At 45.1% G+C, this 22,500-nt stretch overlaps 4 protein-coding genes across 5 annotated transcripts in view; 3 read left to right on the top strand and 1 right to left on the bottom strand.

Annotated features, from left to right (window-relative positions):
• nudt18 (nudix (nucleoside diphosphate linked moiety X)-type motif 18) overlaps positions 1–3,889 on the bottom strand; it is a 4,607-nt gene extending 718 nt beyond the window's left edge. Inside the window, exons 1-7 of the mRNA XM_061071794.1 lie at positions 3,824–3,889; positions 2,457–2,693; positions 2,240–2,350; positions 2,032–2,134; positions 1,379–1,502; positions 349–473; positions 1–54 (exon numbers count right to left, since the gene is read on the bottom strand). The exon at positions 1–54 is cut by the window's left edge and continues 718 nt beyond it. Of these exons, the coding sequence (XP_060927777.1) occupies positions 1–54; positions 349–473; positions 1,379–1,502; positions 2,032–2,134; positions 2,240–2,350; positions 2,457–2,627 (688 nt within the window). The 5' untranslated portion in view covers positions 2,628–2,693; positions 3,824–3,889. The remainder of the gene's footprint in view (positions 55–348; positions 474–1,378; positions 1,503–2,031; positions 2,135–2,239; positions 2,351–2,456; positions 2,694–3,823) is intronic.
• Positions 3,890–4,404: 515 nt separating this feature from the next.
• sdhaf1 (succinate dehydrogenase complex assembly factor 1) lies at positions 4,405–5,985 on the top strand. Its single transcript, XM_061071881.1, has 2 exons — positions 4,405–4,522; positions 5,380–5,985. Exon 2 carries the CDS (start codon positions 5,529–5,531, stop codon positions 5,775–5,777), a length of 249 nt encoding a protein of 82 aa, XP_060927864.1. The 5' UTR covers positions 4,405–4,522; positions 5,380–5,528; the 3' UTR covers positions 5,778–5,985.
• A 5,345-nt stretch (positions 5,986–11,330) lies between these two features.
• ercc6l (excision repair cross-complementation group 6-like) lies at positions 11,331–14,793 on the top strand. Its single transcript, XM_061072251.1, has one exon. It carries the CDS (start codon positions 11,346–11,348, stop codon positions 14,757–14,759), a length of 3,414 nt encoding a protein of 1,137 aa, XP_060928234.1. The 5' UTR covers positions 11,331–11,345; the 3' UTR covers positions 14,760–14,793.
• A 737-nt stretch (positions 14,794–15,530) lies between these two features.
• The window catches only part of adam9 (ADAM metallopeptidase domain 9), a 22,266-nt gene continuing 15,296 nt past the window's right edge, over positions 15,531–22,500 (top strand). For both annotated transcript variants that reach the window (XM_061070810.1, XM_061070809.1), the window contains exon 1: positions 15,531–15,969. In XM_061070810.1, coding sequence (XP_060926793.1) covers positions 15,897–15,969 — 73 coding nt within the window. In that variant the 5' untranslated portion in view covers positions 15,531–15,896. The remainder of the gene's footprint in view (positions 15,970–22,500) is intronic.

Raw genomic sequence — 22,500 nt, 5'->3', positions numbered from 1 at the left:
AGGTCACGGCATGGGTCTTCAGCGCCGCCGCTGTCGGGAGGTGGAGCCCGGGGGCTGTGGGACAGACAGGTGGGGGGGGAGGGGAATAAAATGTTGGTCAAAAACTAAAAAACAAATGAAAACTCCTAAAGACATGAAAGGACGTCAGAGCCGAGCACGTTTAAAATCAATCATAGCATTAATACGGATCATTTACATTATAGACATCTATCACGTTTAATATGATCCGAGTGTAATTATCAGAGGTTTGGTTCCACCTGGAGAAATTACACGATAGAATCTCGTTAGAGTTAAATTATAATTAGCATCAACGTGTGAAGAGGTTCCTTTCCCTCGGCGGCTCGGTACCTCTGAGCAGCAGGATCCAGACCTGCTGGTCGGAGCCGGTGAAGACCAGGACGAGTCTCTGCAGCACGTGGCGGCAGCTCAGCGGCAGCGGCAGCGTGACCGGGTGCCAGGCGTCCTGACGGAACCTGAAAGCAGCACAGCAGCCGGGTCAGACCACCACGCAGACTCAACACTAGGGTAGCAAAGGGGCGGAAAGTTTCCGGTAAATTTCCGGAAACTTTCCATGGGAAGTTTAGCCTGGGAATTTGGGGAATTTTGAAAAAAATAAAAAATACGCACATTAAACGCTGAGCAATAAAAACATGATTCAAAACTCTATTTTAAAGATGTATGGAACGTTGAGTTTCAACCCTCCACTGGTCATTCTTCCATCACATGCACAGATAACTCCCAGCATGCTTCACTCTACAGCAGGGCTATTGAGGCCTGCTGTAGAGTGAAGGACTAGTCAGGTAAGTTTCCATGATATTACTGGGAAAATATATGATCATGCTGATTGAGGATTGTTCATCTGTTCATCTAGACTATTTCCATTCATTTATCCATCAATTGTTAAATATGTTTACAGACGATTCCAATTGTTTGGCTAACTATTTATATCTCTGGCATTGCATTAGTGTTTTTTTACAAACTTTTTTCTCATCTTATTCTACAGAACAATGCCACGTGCACTCTCTCATGTGTGGAGACATTTCACCCCATCCAATGTAGAAGGAAAGGCTGTGTACATTTGCAAATACTGTGCAAAGACCTATGTTAAGAATGACACAACGATGCAGAAGCATATAGTCAAGTGCCCAAAGTTTCCTCAGGGCTCAAATCAGCCTATGACACAACAAAATGTTTATATTTATGTCTGTATATGACAAGGTAAATACAGTTAGTATAAATTACCCACAACATTTCCACTTTATTCCCGTTAGTTCCCGTTAATTCCCGTTAATTCCCATGGAAAGTTTCCAACTTTGAATATTCCCGGAATTTTGCAACCCTCCTCAACACAGAGATGGCAGCTGTAACGTGGTCGTACTTGAGTCCACAGTCGATGAGCCGCAGGATGTCTCGTCCTCTCAGCGGGAGGACGGCCTGTCTGTCCCACCAGGACGCCTGCAGAGACTCCTGATCCGCTGAGGACACGCTCTTAATGTTTCCACCTGACACACGGAGTCAAGGAGAGATTTAGTTCAACTGATGTTTCTATTTACATCTATGGATCATTTTCATTTTCTCTGAGATGAACTGACGTTGATATGAACAGTTAAAAACTGAAGAAGTGTTTTGTTTTCTTCAAACCAACCGAGAACAAAACTGATGTTCAGCTGAAGTTTCATCCAAACATTTTTAACTGAACCTTCAGAATATCAGACAAATTAAAATGTGAATTTTCTGCTGTTCTGTGAACGTCAGGAGCCGGTTCATGTCGGTGCAGTAGGTGGCGCTGTTTCTCCAGTCAGGTGCTGTTACACCACTGCAGAAGAAGAAGCTCTGAACGCTGTCTCGTCATTGGTCCAGATGTGACTCACTGGATCTCAACTTTATCTTTTAACCGTTGTGTCTGTGTGTGTCTGTGTGTGTCTGTGTGTGTGTCTGTGTGTGTCTGTGTGTGTCTGTGTGTGTCTGTCTGTGTCTGTGTGTGTCTGTGTGTGTCTGTGTGTGTCTGTGTGTGAACATGTGACCTCTGACCTGTGACTCTGGCGAGGAAGATGAAGCGGATCCACTGAGGTCCCTGCTCCTGGATCAGCAGCAACGTGATTGGCTCACAATCAAACCCCGCCTCCTCCTTCACCTGCAGACAAACGGCTTCAACATAGGTGCGTGTGTGTGTGTGTGTGTGTGTGTGTGAGTGTCTGTGTGTGTGTGTGTGTGTGTGTGTGTGTGTGTGTTGTCTCACCTCCCTCCTCAGTGCCTCCTCCAGACTCTCCCCCACCTCCACCCTCCCTGCAGGAAGGTACCACAGTTTGTAACAGTCCTGCTTCGCCTCCTGCACCATCAGCACCTCCTCCTAACGGAGACACACACACACACACACACACACACACACACACACACACTGTGAACCTGGAGTGTGTATCGGCAGTGGGGGGGGGGGGGGGGGGGGCGTCCCTCACCTGGTCGTTGAAGATGACCCCACAGACGATGTAGGTCACGTTCTTCCTCAGAGTCGCAGGTTTGCTCTGATCCAGACCCACGTCACAGCCGCTGACCTCTGACCCCTGACCCGCCAGCAGCTGCTCCACCTGCTGCTCCACCTGGCGACGCCCCTCCTCCGTCACCTCCATGTCTGCACGCACAGGGGGTCCAGCAGGGTCAGAGAACTGAACCAGGGGTAGGACCAGGACCAGGACCTGAACCAGGGATAGAACCAGGACCTGAGTCAGAACCAGGACCTGAACCAGGGAAAGGACCAGGACCTGAGTCAGTACCAGGACCTGAACCAGGGATAGGACCAGGACCTGAGTCACTACAAGAACCAGGACCTGAATCAGGGAAAGGACCAGGACCAGGACCTGAGTCAGAACCAGGACCTGAACCAGGGAAAGGACCAGGACCAGGACCTGAGTCAGTACCAGGACCAGGACCTGAGTCAGTACCAGGACCTGAACCAGGGAAAGGACCAGGACCAGGACCTGAGTCAGAACCAGGACCTGAACCAGGGAAAGGACCAAGACCAGGACCTGAGTCAGAACCAGGACCAGGACCTGAGTCAGTACCAGGACCTGAACCAGGGAAAGGACCAGGACCAGGACCTGAGTCAGTACCAGGACCTGAACCAGGGATAGGACCAGGACCTGAGTCACTACAAGAACCAGGACCTGAATCAGGGATAGGACCAGGACAAGGACCTAAGCCTTGGTCAGGACCAGGACCAGAACCAGGGCCAGAGCTGGAACTAGGACCAGACGAAGGAACTGAGTCCGAACCAGAACCAGGAGCATAACCTGAGCCTGAACCAGGGATAGGACCAGGACCAGGACCTGAGACACTACAAGAACCAGGACCTGAACCAGTCATAGGACCAGGACCTGAGTCACTACAAGAACCAGGACCTGAACCAGTGATAGGACCAGGACCTGAGTCACTACAAGAACCAGGACCTGAACCAGGGATTGGAACTAGGACCAGAACAAGGAACTGAGTCAGAACCAGAACCAGGAGCAGAACCTGAACCTGAACCAGGAATAGGACCTGAACCAGGGTCAGAACCAGAGTCCGAACTAGGCCAGGAACTAGAACCTGAGGACTGTTACAAACTGTGGTACCGGAGTCCGAGTCCTAGCTCTGGAGTGTTGTAAGTAGCCTATTTTATTTTGTAAAGGCATCGTGTCACTTCCGGTCAAAGCGGATCACAAGTTAATGATCTGGACTGAGTGACGTCAGGCGGAAATTAAAAAAATCCGTTTTCCAAAAACGTCTCAACTGGAAACGACTTAAATCAAACACGTGGCGAAAACATGACGTTAATAACAAGACGAACCTACCTGACGTTCACAACAAAGCTGGTTTCCGCTCATCAGCTGATTCTACTGCTGCTGCTTCCGGTGTCCCATCCTTCACCCTCCTCTGCACAGGAAGTGGACTCATATTTCCGCTCCATGACTTTCAAAACAATATATTTATTTATACAGTATATGTTTTGTATGAGGTGATACAGTAAATGTTCTGGTGTTAATGTCCCTTCCCGTAGAACTGTCCATTGTACTTGAGTATTTACATGTATCTGTACTTTTACTTTACTGCAGTTGTGGATCTAAGTTCTTCTTCCAGCGGGTTCTGGAGCAGCTTGACATTTGCTCTTGGCCTCTTTTACTTGGGTTTTATTGTGAAACGTCGAGTCGGAAGTCACGTGTTTTGTAGTCCTGCAGCTCTGTGGTGTTGTAACGTGAAGTAAGGTCACACAGGATGCTAACCGGAGCTAACTGCAGCTAACAGCAGCTAACCGGAGCTAACAGAAGCTAACAGCAGCTAACCGGAGCTAACTGCAGCTAACAGCAGCTAACAGCTGAGCTAACCGGAGCTAGCAGCAGCTAACAGAAGCTAACAGCTGAGCTAACCGGAGCTAGCAGCAGCTAACCGGAGCTCACCGACACTTTCTGTCTCCGGTGATCTTTAACGATGATCAACGATCAGAGGAAACCCGTCAGGCCGTGAAACGTCGGTGCTTCCGGTCAAACAGGTGAGTAACGAACATCTGTGATGAACTTTATCAAACATGAACTCAGAGTTTCTGATTGTAAACAGAATCTCCTCCATCATCTGTCACTTCACCTCTTTACTGACGCATTCAAATACACATACAACTCGTATAATACAACAAGTATAAGTACTCAGTCTTTTATTAATGATGTAGTTTATTCTGCTTCTGTTAATCTGGTGTGATGGTAAATGTGGTGGGGAAAAAGTAGATTAAGTAGATAGTAGAATAAATCAGAATCAGAATTATTTTTATTGCCACGTATATTTGCATATATTGGACATTGCAATGGTGTGGTTGGTGCACTGTACATAAAAACAAAACAACAATATATACAATCAGACAATATATACAGTAAGAAGAAATATAACAATATATACAGTAAGAAGTAAAAACATGCAAAAGTAAAACAATGAAAGTCAAATATCTAAAGGACTGTAATTAAATAGATTGTTAAACATCCACCACGCTTGTCTTCTGTTAAAAGTTAATACAAATGTAATTGTATAATTAAAATATATATATTTCCATAAAAAAATGTTGACGTGAAAAAAGACACAAGTGAATGTGTTTTTTCTTGAAAATGAAATGTACATTTATTCTAAATAATTGTTACTGTTATTAGAGTAATTTTATCATGAGTCAAATTATTGTTTCAGTGCTTCTCATTAGAATTAATTCATTGATTAATCAGACAATTATTTAATCAATGAATCAATCCATCGTTCAGCAGGACATCAGAAAACCGTGAGAAATGTTTACGTTGTTATTTGACAAACTGAATGTGACATCAAGCTTCTCTCCTTTAAGTTTCTTTCTTCAATGATTTTTTTCTCCAGTGTTTCCTGAAGTCCTCAACCTGACTCACTTCCTGTCTGTCATCTCGAACCTGACACCAGGTGGTGCTCAGTGATCCGTCCGTCAGACTAGTGGTCGTTAGAGGAACTGCTGGTGTTCCTCTGAACCCCAGGTCAGCTGATTCCTGACGATGGCGCGTCACAGTAAACTGCAGAAGCAGATCCTGACTCTGTACCGCCACTTCCTGCGGGCCGGGCGGGACAAACCGGGCTTCATCCCCCGGATCCAAGACGAGTTCAGGGAGAACGCTCGCATCAAGAAGACGGATGTGATGCACATCGAGTATCTGTACCGGCGAGGACAAAGGCAGCTGGAGCAGCTGAAGGACGTCAACACCAAGCAGCTGGGCTCCTTCTCCAAACCCCACGACCAGAGCTGACCTCCGACCTGCAGCCACGTCATGTGACCTCAAACACCAGGATACCTCACAAACACGCTGCGTTCAAGTACAGCAGGAACTCCAGAGCTCAGTGTGAAGAACAGTCGATGTGATAAATGTAGAACTTGGAAACTTCAAGTGACTATGGGTGTGTGTGTTGGGGGGTGAAGTAAGCAAATGCTGAAAAAATAAAAGCAAGTAAAATTAATCGTCATTTACTCAAGTATTGTACTTATCTCCGGTACATGAATATAAACACTGAGTATCTTTACCTCAACCAACGAGGCTCTGTTCACGCCACCTGCATGTTTATGAGTGATTGATCCGGATCGAGTGAATCTAAATGTGGTTTCATGGGGCGACTGTATGAGATTTATATTCTACTACATTTCACGGAAATATAATGTTTCTTACGGCAGATTGAGTTACTTTACAGAGACATTTTTTTACATATTTAAACATGAAGAGTTTAAATTATATCTTGGCTTTTGCATGAATAAAGTAACACAATCAATAAATACACAGTCGCCAGAAAACAATCAAAATATACTAAACTGATATAAATAAAACTGTTTCTCAATTTATTCAATATTTTTTTATGTCAAACATAAAAAACATTTCATGGTTCGAGTTAGTTTTTTCTTCTTAATTAGGTTTTCCTGTAAGTCTAACGATACTTTATTTTTTAAATAATTTATATTCTTTTTTTTTAGACAAAACATGAAATATTAAACAGTAAACTGTTCCTGAGTTTATATAAACCGAATAATCTGTTTGATCTCAAAATAATCAATCAAAGCACTATTATGACCAAAGGAATAGTTAGTCTTGCACAAAACAATGCACCAGTTATAATAATGTAAAGTTATGATATTACACATTAAGTACTTATATCTGAATTATTCTAGCCAAATTTAAACGTTTTTAAATAATAAAAATCAAGTTGAACGTGTGGATGTTGTGGTTGTTCGTGCTGTGGCCGCTGGGGGCAGCAGCAGCAGCAGAGTCTCAGAGCAGAAGAGAAGAAGAAGATAGGTAAACAGGAAGTGAGAGTTTTCATCGTGTTTCTTGTGATTTGTGTGAAACTCGCAGGTTTTAGCTTCAGATCAGCGTGGACCCGTCACGTGGTTTGTCTCCTGCTCTTCCACTTCCTGGTTTTATTCTCTGATTCTCGTGTTTTTCAGCCATGTCCGGTCCAGAGATGACGAACGCTCAGTTGCTTCAGCAGGTGAGGAAAGAAAATGACGTTCGAGATAAAGTCGAATCATTTAAAGTTGTGATTTAACATCTTTTCACTCTGTTCTTGAAGATGTAAAAACCTCACACAGCTGCAAACACCTGTCCGTCGATTAATCATCGATTCGGCGGTTCGATCCCCAGTCTGAACCATCTGTATGCCGAAGTGTCCTTGGGCAAGATGCTGAACCCTGAAAGATGCACTGTATGAATGTGTGTGTGAATGGGTGAATGTGAAACTGTGCTGTAAAGCGCTTTGAGTGGACATCATCAGACTAGAAAAGCGCTATATAAATACAAATCCATTTACCATTAACAGAAGGAAATTAATATTCATCTCTTCTGAAAACAGTGATTTCATAAAAACAAGAGAAAACGCTATTTTTAAATTAAGGCTCGAACCGGAAGAAGCTGTAATTCACAGAATGAAGCAGAAAACCTGAAACAGGTTTAAATCATCTGAAGAAGAGAAGTTACAGACTCACACACAGACAACCAGGAGGTTTCTTCTTCATGTGCACAAACACAGACTCGTGTCACAGTTGGAAGGTGTGCAGTGACCTGCTGGTCATTTACGTCTTTGATGGGTTCGTTGTGTGTAATCTTCCCTCTCTCCTGCAGGTGGCGCTGCTGCGCTGGCTGTCCTCCGACTCCCCGGGGGACCGGAGGCTTCTGGCCGCGGTGACCGGGGTGCAGGTCGGGAGGGAGCTGCTGAACCGGATCACCGGGCAGGACCAGGTGGACAAGTGCAAGGTGCTGATGTGTGTCATCACAGTCACAGCTGCACTGCAGGGGTCCGCACTTTGTGGTGCTCATTGTGTGTGTGTGTGTGTGTGTGTGTGTCCACAGAGAGAGTGTATCCTCAGCATCTCAGAGTTCGTGCGTCACAACCCTGGAGCTTCACAGAACCTGATCAACGCTGAGGTGGAGAAGAGAGTTCTGCTGTTTGCAGCTCAGGTCAAAGCTGTGGAGGAGAAACCGTTATTCTGAAAAACCTCAACAGTGTGTCACGTCTTTACCTGTTTGTCTGAACCGGTGTTAACTCTACATTTTCAAGCACGTTCTTTTACATTTTATTATGTGTTCATGTAAGTTTTAATTTATGTCCTGTCATTGACCAATAAACTGAGTATGAGACGTCTGCATCAACACTTTCCACTTCAAGAAGAGACTGAGGCAGAAGTTCAGAACGAGTCCTGAAGTCTTGGATTTACCATCTTGTGAAAACAAAACTCTTTTCTCTCTGTACCTTCAAGATGACTTTTCACAATAAAAGCCTCTGTGAAGTCACAGCCTCCCTCTCTGGGTGAATAACGAGCTGATTATTAACTGGAAGTGTGTCAACATGTTTTAATCTGTCAAGTCGAAGCTGCTTCCTGTCTCAGTTGATCTATAGAACATTTCTTTCTCAACATTGATCAGCTGATCAACAGTTCTCTGTTTTTACAACCTGGTGATTTTTATTAATGTTTGGTGTTTTATTGGCTCCTTCTTCAACAGTATAACCACAAACTATGGTGTATACATTTTAACTACTCAAAAAAAAAGAGAATCCAGATATTTCTTCTCTGCAGGACAGAGAAGAATTAACTACCAAGTAATAAAACATTCTAGATTTTTTTCCAGGCAAGAGAAACTTCTGCGACCAATCTTATAAAATCCGGCCTGATTCTGCATTTAAATCATATTCATATATTTACTGATGTTGCTTGTTTAAACATTTCAGTGGAATGACATCTTTTTATTTATAATCTCTTTGTTTCTAAGCTTTATTTTTCTTGGTTTTTCACTAAATCTCAGAACATGTTGACAATTGAAAAACTAACATTTGGGAAAATTCCCTGGAAACCGTGACATTGAACGCACCGTTTCCTGGTTCCCGTACCGACGCATCTTATTGGCTGTTCCTCGCTGCTGGTCCCGCCTATTACCCTCATCTGAAGCTCCAATTGGACAACGTCATCACGCCGTCACTCCAGCGTCCTTTGTGATTGGTTAAGAATTGGCGGGTGGAAGAGCCGCGGCTTCGAATACATCAACACAACCGTCTCCAGCGGCTCCAGCGTGTGTTTGTTTCCGGGGAACGAGTCGCGTCGTCGGGATGGAAGCGTGTCCGCGGGCCGGAGGAGTCCTGGAGGTCTCACAGCAGCTGGAGAAGTGAGTCCGTGTTCCTGTGATTCACAGCTGCGTGTTAGCTTCAGTGCTAACGGCCCACCGGTTAACACTGCGGAGCGGCTAGCCACATTCCTGCTAACGAGACACAGCGGAAGCGGAAGTTTACTAAATCTGCTTTTTACTGTGTTTACTGAACTTCACACTTTACTGACGACAAAGACAATCTGTTCACACACACACACACACACACACACACACTGTGCTCTTCACAGACAGACACACACACACACTGTGCTCTTCACAGACACACACACACACACACACACACTGTGCTCTTCACAGACAGACAGACACACACACACACACACTGTGCTCTTCACAGACAGACACACACACTGTTTTCTACACACACGCACACACACACACGTACACACACACTGTGCTCTTCACAGACAGACACACACACACACTGCTCTTCACAGACAGAAACACACACACTGTTTTCTACACACACACACACACACACACACACACATCTTCCCTCTTCATCTGCTTCTGTCACACTTTACATTTCTCTTATTTCCTGTTACTGAGCCAATCATGAATGAGAGACTCGTCGTGACACTGAACATAGATTGTACAAAGGTAATAACACAATAATATGCTGATATAAAGAACATTGTTTCTGGTGGGTTTATGCAACAGTGAAATATCTTTATGATATGACATCAGACACAAATGATAAATGAAGTGATGAGCAGAGTTAGAGGGAGAACGGCCTAACCCTGACAGGTTATTAAAATACATATTAATATTAATAATAATAATAATAAAGTGTCTTTGTCACTCCAGGAAGTGAATAGTCACTGAAACTCGTAAGTATTTAACAGAACAATATTACAAATTATACTTGATCTGTTTCTTTTGACGCTACAGTTCAGACTGAACCCTGTGTTGACAGTAAACGTGTGTCTGACCCGTCTCTGTGTCCACAGGTCTTTGTCCCTGGAGACAGAGGACAACATGGAGGCTTATCACAGGTACTTTCAACTTGGGACGGGGGGGAAAAATCCATTCAGTTACAAATGACGATTGTTGTGAATGACGATTTTAAATCGCCATGCTGCCTCCCAAATCGATTTAAAAAAAAAAAAAAAATTAAAACATATTTATTGGTTTATACCGGGGGGGGGGGATATATGGGGGGAGCAACATCACCCCAGAGCATGTTGACCAGCTCTTGTTTTTGCACAAGAATCTAAACACACCCAAGCACTAGCTTTGCATCGCCTACATGCAAACAACAATAGCCTACTTTTTGAAAGTTTATATTTGAAGTAAACTTTTATCCATTCTATTTAATTTACCTTTTATTTATTGTTTAAAAGTAGCCTAAGTGGCTTACATTTCTGAATCTGTCAGTTTGTGTGCAGTTGACAGGGACTATACAATAATAGGGAACATTTTTATTTATTTTCTCTATTGGCTGCCCGGCAGTCATTAAGTTAATGTAAATATTTGAAATAAAACTTGTAAAGCTCTATGTGAATTTGACTGTGTTGTATTTGAAGGAATGATTCAACATTTTTCCATGGTACAGAATTTAAAAAAAAAAAAAATGACAAAAAAAAATCCAAGGAAATCGTAATATCAAATCGCAATACATATCGTATCGCCACCTCAGTATCGTGACTGATCGTATCGGGAGGTCCCTGCTGATTCCCGTCCCTACTTTCAACTCTGTTTGTTCCATAAACAGTTGTGTCTACAAGACAGATCAGATGAAGGCTTGCTCACACATGATGTGTTGTATATGATTTTGCATATATCTGTTATACCAGCAGAGTCATGAGTTGTCTTGATACACAGTCGCAGATGGTCTTTACAGTCCTGATGATGTTTTCTTCTTCCAGATTCATTCAGGATGGGAAAGATGTTGCCAGAGACGGGAACCTGCACAAAGCGCTGGAGTTCTTCAAACTCGCTCACAAGCTGCACTCCAGTGAAAAACTGGAGCGGAGAATAAAGAAAATTGAAGAACTTCTTGCTGAGAACGACTCAGAGGAAGAAGATGAAGAGTTTGTTAATGTCAACAACAGCGGTTTGATGCTTTTTAAAGACTTACACGACAAGCTGTATGACTACCAGCGGAGCGGCCTGGCCTTCCTGTACAGTCTCTACAGAGATGGTCGCAAAGGTGGGATCCTGGCAGACGACATGGGACTCGGTAAAACCATCCAGGTGATATCGTTCCTTTCTGGAATGTACGATAACGAGCTGGCCAAATACACTCTGCTGGTCATGCCAACTTCCCTCATCACAAACTGGACCAAGGAGTTTGCTAAATGGACTCCAGGCATGAGGGTGAAGGACTTTCATGGTTCCAGCAAAGCAGAGCGGACCAGGAACCTGGAGAAAGTTCAGAGGAGAGGTGGCGTCATCATCACCACGTACACCATGCTCATGAACAACTGGCAGCAGCTGTCCTCATACCGCGGCCAAGAGTTCACATGGGACTACATGATCCTGGATGAGGCACACAAAATAAAAACATCCACCACCAAAACAGCCAAAAGTGCCTCTGCCATTCCGTCAAAGAACCGGGTTCTTCTCACAGGAACTCCTGTTCAGAATAACTTGAGGGAGCTGTGGGCGCTGTTTGACTTTGCTTGTCATGGAACTCTCCTCGGAACATCTAAGACATTCAAAACAGAATATGAAAACCCCATCACCCGTGCCAGAGAGAAGGACGCCACTCCAGGAGAAATGGCTCTTGGCTCCCGGATGTCAGAGAATCTCATGACTATAATACAACCCTACTTCCTCCGCAGGACAAAATCAGAGGTGCAGAAAAACAAAATGAAAAATACACATCCTAAAGAGGAAGAGTCCGACAACAAGGATCAGAGCCAAGTCTCAATTCCTCCAAAAGACTGCGGAGCCGTCATGCCCTCGCTGACGAGGAAGAACGACCTGATCGTCTGGACGTACCTGAGCCCCGTGCAGGAGGACATCTACCAGCAGTTCATTTCACTGGACACCATCAAGGAGCTGCTCTTAACCACCAGGTCGCCTCTCGCTGAATTAACCATTTTGAAAAAGTTGTGCGACCACCCGAGACTTCTCTCTGCTGGAGCCATCGCCAAACTGGGCTTGGAGGACAGCGCGGCTGAGAACCATCAGAGCGAGGACAGGGACACGGTGGATCACGGCATCGCTAATGTTCCTGACGACACGTTAGTGTCCGAGTCGGGGAAAATGGTTTTTCTGTTTGTGCTTCTTGAACAGCTCAGACAAGAAGGACACCGCACGCTGGTCTTTGCTCATTACAGGAAGGTGCTGGACATCATGGAACGCATCCTGGGAAACCGAGGCTTCAAGGTGCTGAGACTGGACGGCACCATCACACAGTTAGCAGAGAGAGAGAGACGCATCAGTCTGTTTCAAACCGACGAAAGCTACTCCGTCTTCCTCCTCACCACCATGGTGGGTGGAGTGGGCATCACCCTGACAGGAGCAGACAGAGTGGTGATCTTTGACCCCAGCTGGAACCCGGCGACAGACGCCCAGGCCGTGGACAGAGCGTACCGCATCGGCCAGACCAAGAACATCGTGGTCTACAGGCTGATCACCTGCGGCACGGTGGAGGAGAAGATCTACAGGCGGCAGGTCTTCAAAGACTCCCTCATCAGACAGAACACCGGAGACAAGAAGAACCCGTTTCGATACTTCAGCAAACAGGAGCTGAAGGAGCTCTTCAGCCTGGAAGACGCCCGGTCCTCCTCCACCCAGCTGCAGCTTCAGGCGCTGCACTCCAGACACCGGAGGACCGACCCCGGACTGGACCAGCACATCGCCCGCCTGCACGCCATGGAGATATTTGGGATCTCTGACCACGACCTCATGTTTTCCCTTGAACTCCAACATGATGAGGCGCTGGAGGATCAGCAAGAGCACCACTACATCGAAGGGCGGGTCCAGAAGGCGCAGGAGCTGATGAAGGCGGAGTCAGAGCTGCAGATGCAGCTGGCGGAGAGCATGGCGTCGAGCACCGAACCAGCCTGGCTCCGCCCCCCGGGGGACAGCAGCAGCAGAGAGCGCTCCAATGAGAAAATGCCAAGAAATCCACGACCCATTCCTTCATATCCGCTGCATGACACCAGTGTAAACAGCTCGCTGGTCGTGGTGGAGTCCGACCAATCAGGCTCTAGTAAGGAGGATGGGGAAAGGATTGTGAGTCACCCAGTTATCGATCTAACTTCAGAGGAAAGTCTGACAGAAGAAGAATCTGCTGCAGACGTACATGACGAGCAGAACCTGGACCCCCCCGCACAGCCGCCTGTCACACAGGACCCGGCAGGAGAGGCCACGCCCCCTCAGGACGGGACTGACGGGTCCCTGCTGGTGTTGGAGTCTGATGATGCTGCAGGTGATGTAGCAGATGCTTCAGTGCAAGAACCAATGGACCAATCAGAGCGCAGCCCCGGGTACGTTACAGCAGTGGATGAAGATCAGCAGCTCGATGGAAGTTCACATCCAGAAAACGTCTCCTCGATGGAGTCAAGTCACCGTCGCATCTCGTCTCTCCAGAGCAGAAGACTGTCTGAGCTGCAGGCGTCAAACTCCAGCTTCAGAGGAGACTCGTCCAGAGTCAGCTCCGGACTCGAATCGTTCCAAGGAAACTTCAATTTACAGCTGGAGGACAGCGACATGTTCTCAGAGGATGAGCTTCAGGATCCTCAGGATGATCAGGAGACGGAGGAGGAGGCGAAGAAGCTTCTGTCGCAGCTGCAGATCGACGGCAGCTTCGATGTCAATAGATCTCTGAGTGAGAGGGAACAGCACGAAGCTCTGAGACCAAACCTCAGCAACGGCCACGAAACCCAAGAGTCCATGAACGGTTCTGTTGGAGCTAGAAGGAAGAAAAGAGCAGCAGTGCTATCTGACACTGAGGAAGAAGAAGAAGAAGAAGATGATGAAGCAGAAGAGGATGAAAGACCACTTGAAAACGCCTTCCAGGTTCTGGGAGCCTCCACTCCTAAATCCGCGCCCGCTGACTTCCCCCCCCTCAGCTCCAGAAGGAGCATGGGAGGAAACACCTCTGTGGCGTCCCGCCGCTCGCTGCTCCGCTCCATCATCCAAGACGTGGACCACCAGGACCTGACGGATGAGAAGGAGGAGTCTGATGATGTCAGTTCAGAGAGGAACTCTGATGAGGCAGAAGAGGACGACGTCATTGGTTCGTCTCATGAGCTTCAGCCTGAGGAGACAACTGGAGAAACCCTGAGCACCGAGGAGGAAGAGGAGGAGTCTGAGTCCGCTGACGTCATCAGTAAATCCGAAGGGGAAATGAGCAGCGACCCCGAGGAGTCAGCCAGCGAACCCGAGCTTGCGTCCAGTGAGAGAATGGACCAGTGCACGCTCGACGCCGGTGTCACGCCGAGCGGGACGAAGGAGGTCACGGCGTCGGAGAGCTACGACTCGCTGGTCACCCGAGGGCGGGAGTGCTACGGCCGGGGGGAGCTGGAAAACGCCCTGGGCTTCTTCCTGAGGGCGATCGACATCAGAGAGGGAGATCCTGAGGTCCAGCTCATGACCATCAGGTTGTATCAGAAGCTTCAGAAACGTTAGAGAAGAGACTTTAGATCCTGACGTCTGTGGCTGTTCATCTGCAGCTCTGAGGTTTTGTTTGTCAAAAAGAAGAATAAAAAATACTTTGTAACCTGCACTTGTATATTGATTTATGAAAACGTTCCAGTAAAACAGATTTGCAAATAAAATGTTCTGTTTAGTAATTGTTGCTGGTAAAATTTCTGTTGCTTAGATTTTCCCAGCATACATGAGGGTTTCAGAACATTTCAAATAATAGTGATAAGCTGTTAAATTATTGTTTTTATTTTAATATAAGATCTTAAATGAATTGTTTTGTCTCAAATGTTCAGGACAGTCTGATGTGAAGTGACTGAGTTATACTGTCATAAAAAACACAAAAACCCACATTAAGAATGATTTGAATCATTAAATAGATTGAACTGTTTAAATGTTTATTATCAAATTAACAAAAATGTAAACAAAATAACTTACAAACCAGAGTGCTATTTTAAAAAATTAAGTTTAGTAAATTATCTATAACAGTAATTGTTTTATAATTACTTATAAATCATTTTGTATCACTTGAGTAATCTTGTCAAGTCTGTTGTGTAGTTTATTTTATACAGAACATTTGAACAACTCATCATATATGTTACAAGCCTGAGAAGCTGAAGTTGAACTGTTCTATGAACATGAAGTAAACAAAACAGATTTAGTTCTTGAATCATATGTTTCTCTTCCTGGACCTCATGAACGTGCTCTTATTTTGAAGTCTTACCGGAAGCACAGAGCGTTTCCGCTGACGTCATTTGATTGAGGTGGAGGAGTTAGTGATCGGGCAGAGGACACACACACACATCACATTGAAACACACACACATTGAAACACACACACTCCGCCTTTCACTCGGTCATCAGGTCAAACCGGAAACGTTCGATTCCCGGTGGTTCACGGTTCCTCCGCCGGAGCGACGGGATGTTTCAGCCGAAGAAGAGAAGCTCTGCTGGGTGTTTAGCATGAGAAGACTGGAAGATCACTACTTCTACTTCTACTACCACTACTACTACAAGTACTGCAGTAGTACTGCATTCGACCGGAAGAGGCCGGTGGGGGGGGCCGCTGCCGCCCGGTGACACCAGTTCGTCCCGGCAGAGGAAGCAGGATCCCGGGGAGAAGATGAGAGGCAGAGGGGGGGGGCTGGAGGTCTGTCTGCTGCTGCTGCTGCTGCTGCTGCTGGGGGAGAGTACAGGTACTACACAGTACTACACAGTACACAGTACTACACAGTACTATTACACACTGCTGCTGGGGGAGAGGGTACAGGTACTACACAGTACTACACAGTACTACTACACACTGCTGCTGGGGGAGAGTACAGGTACTACACAGTACTACACAGTACTACTACACACTGCTGCTGGGGGAGAGTACAGGTACTACACAGTACTACACAGTACTACACAGTACTACTACACACTGCTGCTAGGAGAGAGTACAGGTACTACACAGTACTACACAGTACACAGTACTACTACACACTGCTGCTGGGGGAGAGTACAGGTACTACACAGTACTACTACACACTGCTGCTAGGAGAGAGTACAGGTACTACACAGTACTACACAGTACTACACACTGCTGCTAGGAGAGAGTACAGGTACTACACAGTACTACACAGTACTACACAGTACTACTACACACTGCTGCTAGGAGAGAGTACAGGTACTACACAGTACTACACAGTACTACACAGTACTACTACACACTGCTGCTAGGAGAGGGTACAGGTACTACACAGTACTACTACACACTGCTGCTAGGAGAGGGTACAGGTACTACACAGTACTACTACACACTGCTGCTAGGAGAGGGTACAGGTACTACACAGTACTACAGAGTACTACTACACACGCTGCTAGGAGAGAGTACAGGTACTACACAGTACTACACAGTACTACTACACACTGCTGCTAGGAGAGAGTACAGGTACTACACGGTACTACTACACACTGCTGCTAGGAGAGAGTACAGGTACTACACAGTACTACACAGTTCTACTACACACTGCTGCTAGAAGAGAGTACAGGTACTACACAGTACTACACAGTACTACTGCACACTGCTGCTAGGAGAGGGTACAGGTACTACACAGTACTACACAGTACTACTACACACTGCTGCTAGGAGAGAGTACAGGTACTACACAGTTCTACACAGTACTACACAGTACTACTACACACTGCTGCTAGGAGAGAGTACAGGTACTACACAGTACTACACAGTACTACTAAACACTGCTGCTAGGAGAGAGTACAGGTACTACACAGTACTACTACACACTGCTGCTAGGAGAGGGTACAGGTACTACACAGTACTACACAGTACTACTGCACACTGCTGCTAGGAGAGGGTACAGGTACTACACAGTACTACTACACACTGCTGCTAGGAGAGGGTACAGGTACTACACAGTACTACTACACACTGCTGCTAGGAGAGGGTACAGGTACTACACAGTACTTCTACACACTGCTGCTAGGAGAGAGTACAGGTACTACACAGTACTACACAGTACTACACAGTACTACTACACACTGCTGCTAGGAGAGAGTACAGGTACTACACAGTACTACACAGTACTACTACACACTGCTGCTAGGAGAGAGTACAGGTACTACACAGTACTACACAGTACTACACACTGCTGCTAGGAGAGAGTACAGGTACTACACAGTACTACACAGTACTACACAGTACTACTACACACTGCTGCTAGGAGAGAGTACAGGTACTACACAGTACTACACAGTACTACACAGTACTACTACACACTGCTGCTAGGAGAGGGTACAGGTACTACAGAGTACTACTACACACTGCTGCTAGGAGAGGGTACAGGTACTACACAGTACTACTACACACTGCTGCTAGGAGAGGGTACAGGTACTACACAGTACTACAGAGTACTACTACACACGCTGCTAGGAGAGAGTACAGGTACTACACAGTACTACACAGTACTACTACACACTGCTGCTAGGAGAGAGTACAGGTACTACACGGTACTACTACACACTGCTGCTAGGAGAGAGTACAGGTACTACACAGTACTACACAGTTCTACTACACACTGCTGCTAGAAGAGAGTACAGGTACTACACAGTACTACACAGTACTACTGCACACTGCTGCTAGGAGAGGGTACAGGTACTACACAGTACTACACAGTACTACTACACACTGCTGCTAGGAGAGAGTACAGGTACTACACAGTTCTACACAGTACTACACAGTACTACTACACACTGCTGCTAGGAGAGAGTACAGGTACTACACAGTACTACACAGTACTACTACACACTGCTGCTAGGAGAGAGTACAGGTACTACACAGTACTACTACACACTGCTGCTAGGAGAGGGTACAGGTACTACACAGTACTACACAGTACTACTGCACACTGCTGCTAGGAGAGGGTACAGGTACTACACAGTACTACTACACACTGCTGCTAGGAGAGGGTACAGGTACTACACAGTACTACTACACACTGCTGCTAGGAGAGGGTACAGGCACTACACAGTACTTCTACACACTGCTGCTAGGAGAGAGTACAGGTACTACACAGTACTACACAGTACTACACAGTACTACTACACACTGCTGCTAGGAGAGGGTACATGTACACAGTTGACCATTAGAGTCCCACTGCATCACACAGGGCGTTACTGTGGATTATAGTATGTTATAATTTATGATTATATAAAGTACTATATATATATACTACATTGTCATGTTTTTTAAAGTACAGTGTAGGAAAGTTTTTCCTCCTGAGCCTTTGGATCGGTTTTAAATATTTGATATTCTGAGGCGAGCGTCAGTGATGGTCACATGATGATGACATTAAACCAATCAGAGCAGGAGGAGTCAGGGGAGACAGTTGCTATGACGATGACGATGTTTTCATGTGTTGTAACACGGAGCTTAAACTACACGTGTGCAACATGTTCCTGTCCTGGTGTTAAGAGCTTTAACACGAGAACCTTCACTGAGCCACGAGGAAATCCAGGTCGGATTCCAGCTCAAATCCTCCAGAACCCCCAGTTCTGTTACCATGGGAACAACCGTTGGCTCGTCGATTAGCGTATTAACACAATAATCACTTCAGAGAAATGTTCACGTTGAGCTGTTGTCGTCAGTTTGTCGTCTCTGACTGAACGAAATTATTACGACATCGACATTTTCAAGGTTATTGATGGAAACTAATCGTCAGTTCTCAGAGATTTTGTTATTGTTTATAATAATCCTCCGAGTGTCAGTGAACTGCAGCTGAGACAAGATCGTGAATGAAGACGATGTCGTGGGGTGAGGGATCGAGGTCCCGCCCACTCATGCTCTCCACCAATCACGAGTCAGTCTCAGCCTGGAGATATATGAATTCATAAGACTTATTCCATCGAAACAACAACGCTATAAAGATATGAGAATTATACAAAGATCCTTAGAGCCTTTTTTTTTTTAGCTTGGTCTTTGTCCCACCTGCTCACATGGAGGAGGAGAGGTTCATAAACTACACTGCAGCCAGACACCAGGGGGCGATCACATGGAGGAGGAGAGGTTCATAAACTACACTGCAGCCAGACACCAGGGGGCGATCACATGGAGGAGGAGAGGTTCATAAACTACACTGCAGCCAGACACCAGGGGGCGATCACATGGAGGAGGAGAGGTTCATAAACTACACTGCAGCCAGACACCAGGGGGCGATCACATGGAGGAGGAGAGGTTCTTAAACGACACTGCAGCCAGACACCAGGGGGCGATCAAGGCCCTTTTCAACCGGTCATGTTAAAACATTCTAATATTTAATTCAGAACAATAGATATTAATCTGTTGGTTTGTTTCTTCATTGATGGTTTAACCACCGGCTCCACCCAATGACAGTGTGTGTCTGAATGAATCAGAGCACACACACACACACACACACACACACACACACAGACTCACACAGACACAGACACACACATACCAGCAGATAACAGTTGTTCAGGAAGCTGATGTTCTGCTGCGTTGGAGACGCTTGGTGTGAAGCTCGGTGACCTTGGTCGACCTCCGCAGGAAGAGGAGCAGTGAGTGGGTGGAGCAAAGGAAACGGGTCTGAGGGCGGAGGTGATGAGGTGGTCGTGTTGTCATGGAGACAGAGAAACACGTCTTCAGTTGTAGACGTTTCACTTCATCGGGAACAAACAAGAAGAACGAGTGATTGTGGAGGAAAAATAAACTACAGAGTAAAAATACTCGATTACACTGTAACTCGACGCAGGGTTTTGAGTTGAACGTGTTACTGAATAACGTGTGTGTGGTGAAGTCTTTCTGATTCAAAGTTGTGACCGTTGCCATGGTAACCACTTTCCCGATCACTGTATGAATGCTGCGCTTTGTTCTTTTTTTTTTATTTTTTTTTTTTATGCTTTACCACCAAAATCCCATTTGCCCATAAAGTAAAGAACAATATCCAACATAATTGATGTTGATTCAACAGTGACTGTTATTAATTATTTTCAGAAATAATCATAGAGCTCGTCCACACGTCCACTCGCTCACTGGGAAGCGTCCACACATCGTCCTGCTGGTCCCTCACAGGGACTCACACATGTTACACACTCGTCCAGAGACACTGACTCACACATCTGTCCTCACATCCAGTTTTTATTATTAGTATTACATGTCATTACAGTTTCACTTTCCAAAAGGAGAACTTCAACCTCCAGGGCAGATAAAGATTATCATCACACACACACACACACACACACACACACACACACACACACACACACACACACACACACACACACACACACACACACACACACACACACACACACACACACACACACACACACAAATGGTTCATTCATACAAACAGCAGAGCGACAGTAACATGAACACAAAGAGTTGATGTAACAGAGGTCAGAGCTCACAGAGGTTGTGTGTGTTGTGTTATTATAAGACCTGGTCCTCACTGTGTGTCGTCTCCTGACAGACGAGGTTGTGTAGCTTGTGTAGATCTGACGTCACCACGTTGTGAAACTCTCTGTGTGTCACTTCTTCAGCTTCCTGTTTGTGTCACAGACAGTTTTCAGTCTAAATGTTCGTTGATCTTTCTTGGTTGTTAAATGTAGTTTTGTGAAGTTGACGACTTTCTGAAACGGTTAATGACAGACACACACACAGGTAATCACAGAGAGTGTGTGTGTGTGTGTGTGTGTGTGTGCGTGTGTGTGTGTGTGTGTGTCTTGTCCTCTGGTCAACTCTGTGTTGAAAGCTGGCCCGACTCGCCCTACATGACTGAACACTCTTTTGATTGGTCACATTGAATACTGGCCATGGCCTTTGATTGGCTTTGTGTGTGCGTGTTTGTGTGTGTGTGTGTGTTTATGTGTCTGGTTCTGTTGAATCAACATGGGGGGTGTATTCCTCATTATTCCACATGGTGGTCTCTCAGTCTGAAAGCAGGACTTATGGATTTCTATCTCAGGTTTTGTAAAGCTTAAGTTTCTGTGCTCCAGCTTCTGACACCAAAGCAGCTTCTGCTTTCTTTCTTCCGCTCTTGGATATTTTTGTGCTACAAGTCGATCAGAATAACTCAACCAAGGGAATGGCAGGGGGGGGGGGTGCATGAGCCTGGTTTAAGTTACAGAACGCTGAGCTCAGGGTTGTGAGAGATTGCATTAAAAAATCTGAGAGTGAAATCAATAAGTCCGGCTCTCAAACTAAAAGAACAAACGCCTGGAAAACAGCATCGAACATAAAGTCCAGGAATGTGCTGATCTCCTTCTTTAAGAAACTTTCAACCTGTTCTCTAATCTCCCAGAGCAACAATAGTAGTTTCTAATAATAGTAGTTATGTGTGGTTAGTTATCTACTGAAGTTATATATGATTAGTTATCTACTGTAGTTATGTGTGGTTAGTTATCTACTGAAGTTATATATGATTAGTTATCTACTGTAGTTATATATGATTAGTTATCTACTGAAGTTATATATGATTAGTTATCTACTGAAGTTATGTGTGGTTAGTTATCTACTGTAGTTATGTGTGGTTAGTTATCTACTGTAGTTATGTGTGGTTAGTTATCTACTGTAGTTATGTGTGGTTAGTTATCTACTGAAGTTATATAAGATTAGTTATCTACTGAAGTTATGTGTGATTAGTTATCTACTGAAGTTATGTGTGGTTAGTTATCTACTGTAGTTATGTGTGGTTAGTTATCTACTGAAGTTATGTGTGGTTAGTTATCTACTGTAGTTATGTGTGGTTAGTTATCTACTGAAGTTATATATTATTAGTTATCTACTGAAGTTATGTGTGGTTAGTTATCTACTGAAGTTATATATGATTAGTTATCTACTGAAGTTATGTGTGGTTAGTTATCTACTGTAGTTATGTGTGGTTAGTTATCTACTGTAGTTATATATGATTAGTTATCTACTGAAGTTATGTGTGGTTAGTTATCTACTGTAGTTATATATGATTAGTTATCTACTGAAGTTATGTGTGGTTAGTTATCTACTGAAGTTATATATGATTAGTTATCTACTGTAGTTATGTGTGGTTAGTTATCTACTGAAGTTATGTGTGGTTAGTTATCTACCGAAGTTATATATGATTAGTTATCTACTGTAGTTATGTGTGGTTAGTTATCTACTGAAGTTATGTGTGGTTAGTTATCTACTGTAGTTATGTGTGGTTAGTTATCTACTGTAGTTATGTGTGGTT

This window comes from Limanda limanda, chromosome 5, assembly GCF_963576545.1.
Source record: "Limanda limanda chromosome 5, fLimLim1.1, whole genome shotgun sequence".
Lineage (NCBI taxonomy): Eukaryota > Metazoa > Chordata > Actinopteri > Pleuronectiformes > Pleuronectidae > Limanda > Limanda limanda.
Note: the sequence above shows the minus strand (reverse complement) of the source record. Positions and strands in the feature narration are given on the sequence as shown.

Excerpts from the sequence above, each read along its gene's own strand:
- ercc6l (XM_061072251.1), top strand. The coding sequence starts at position 11,346 with ATGGGACTCGGTAAAACCATCCAGGTGATATCGTTCCTTTCTGGAATG.
- sdhaf1 (XM_061071881.1), top strand. The coding sequence starts at position 5,529 with ATGGCGCGTCACAGTAAACTGCAGAAGCAGATCCTGACTCTGTACCGC.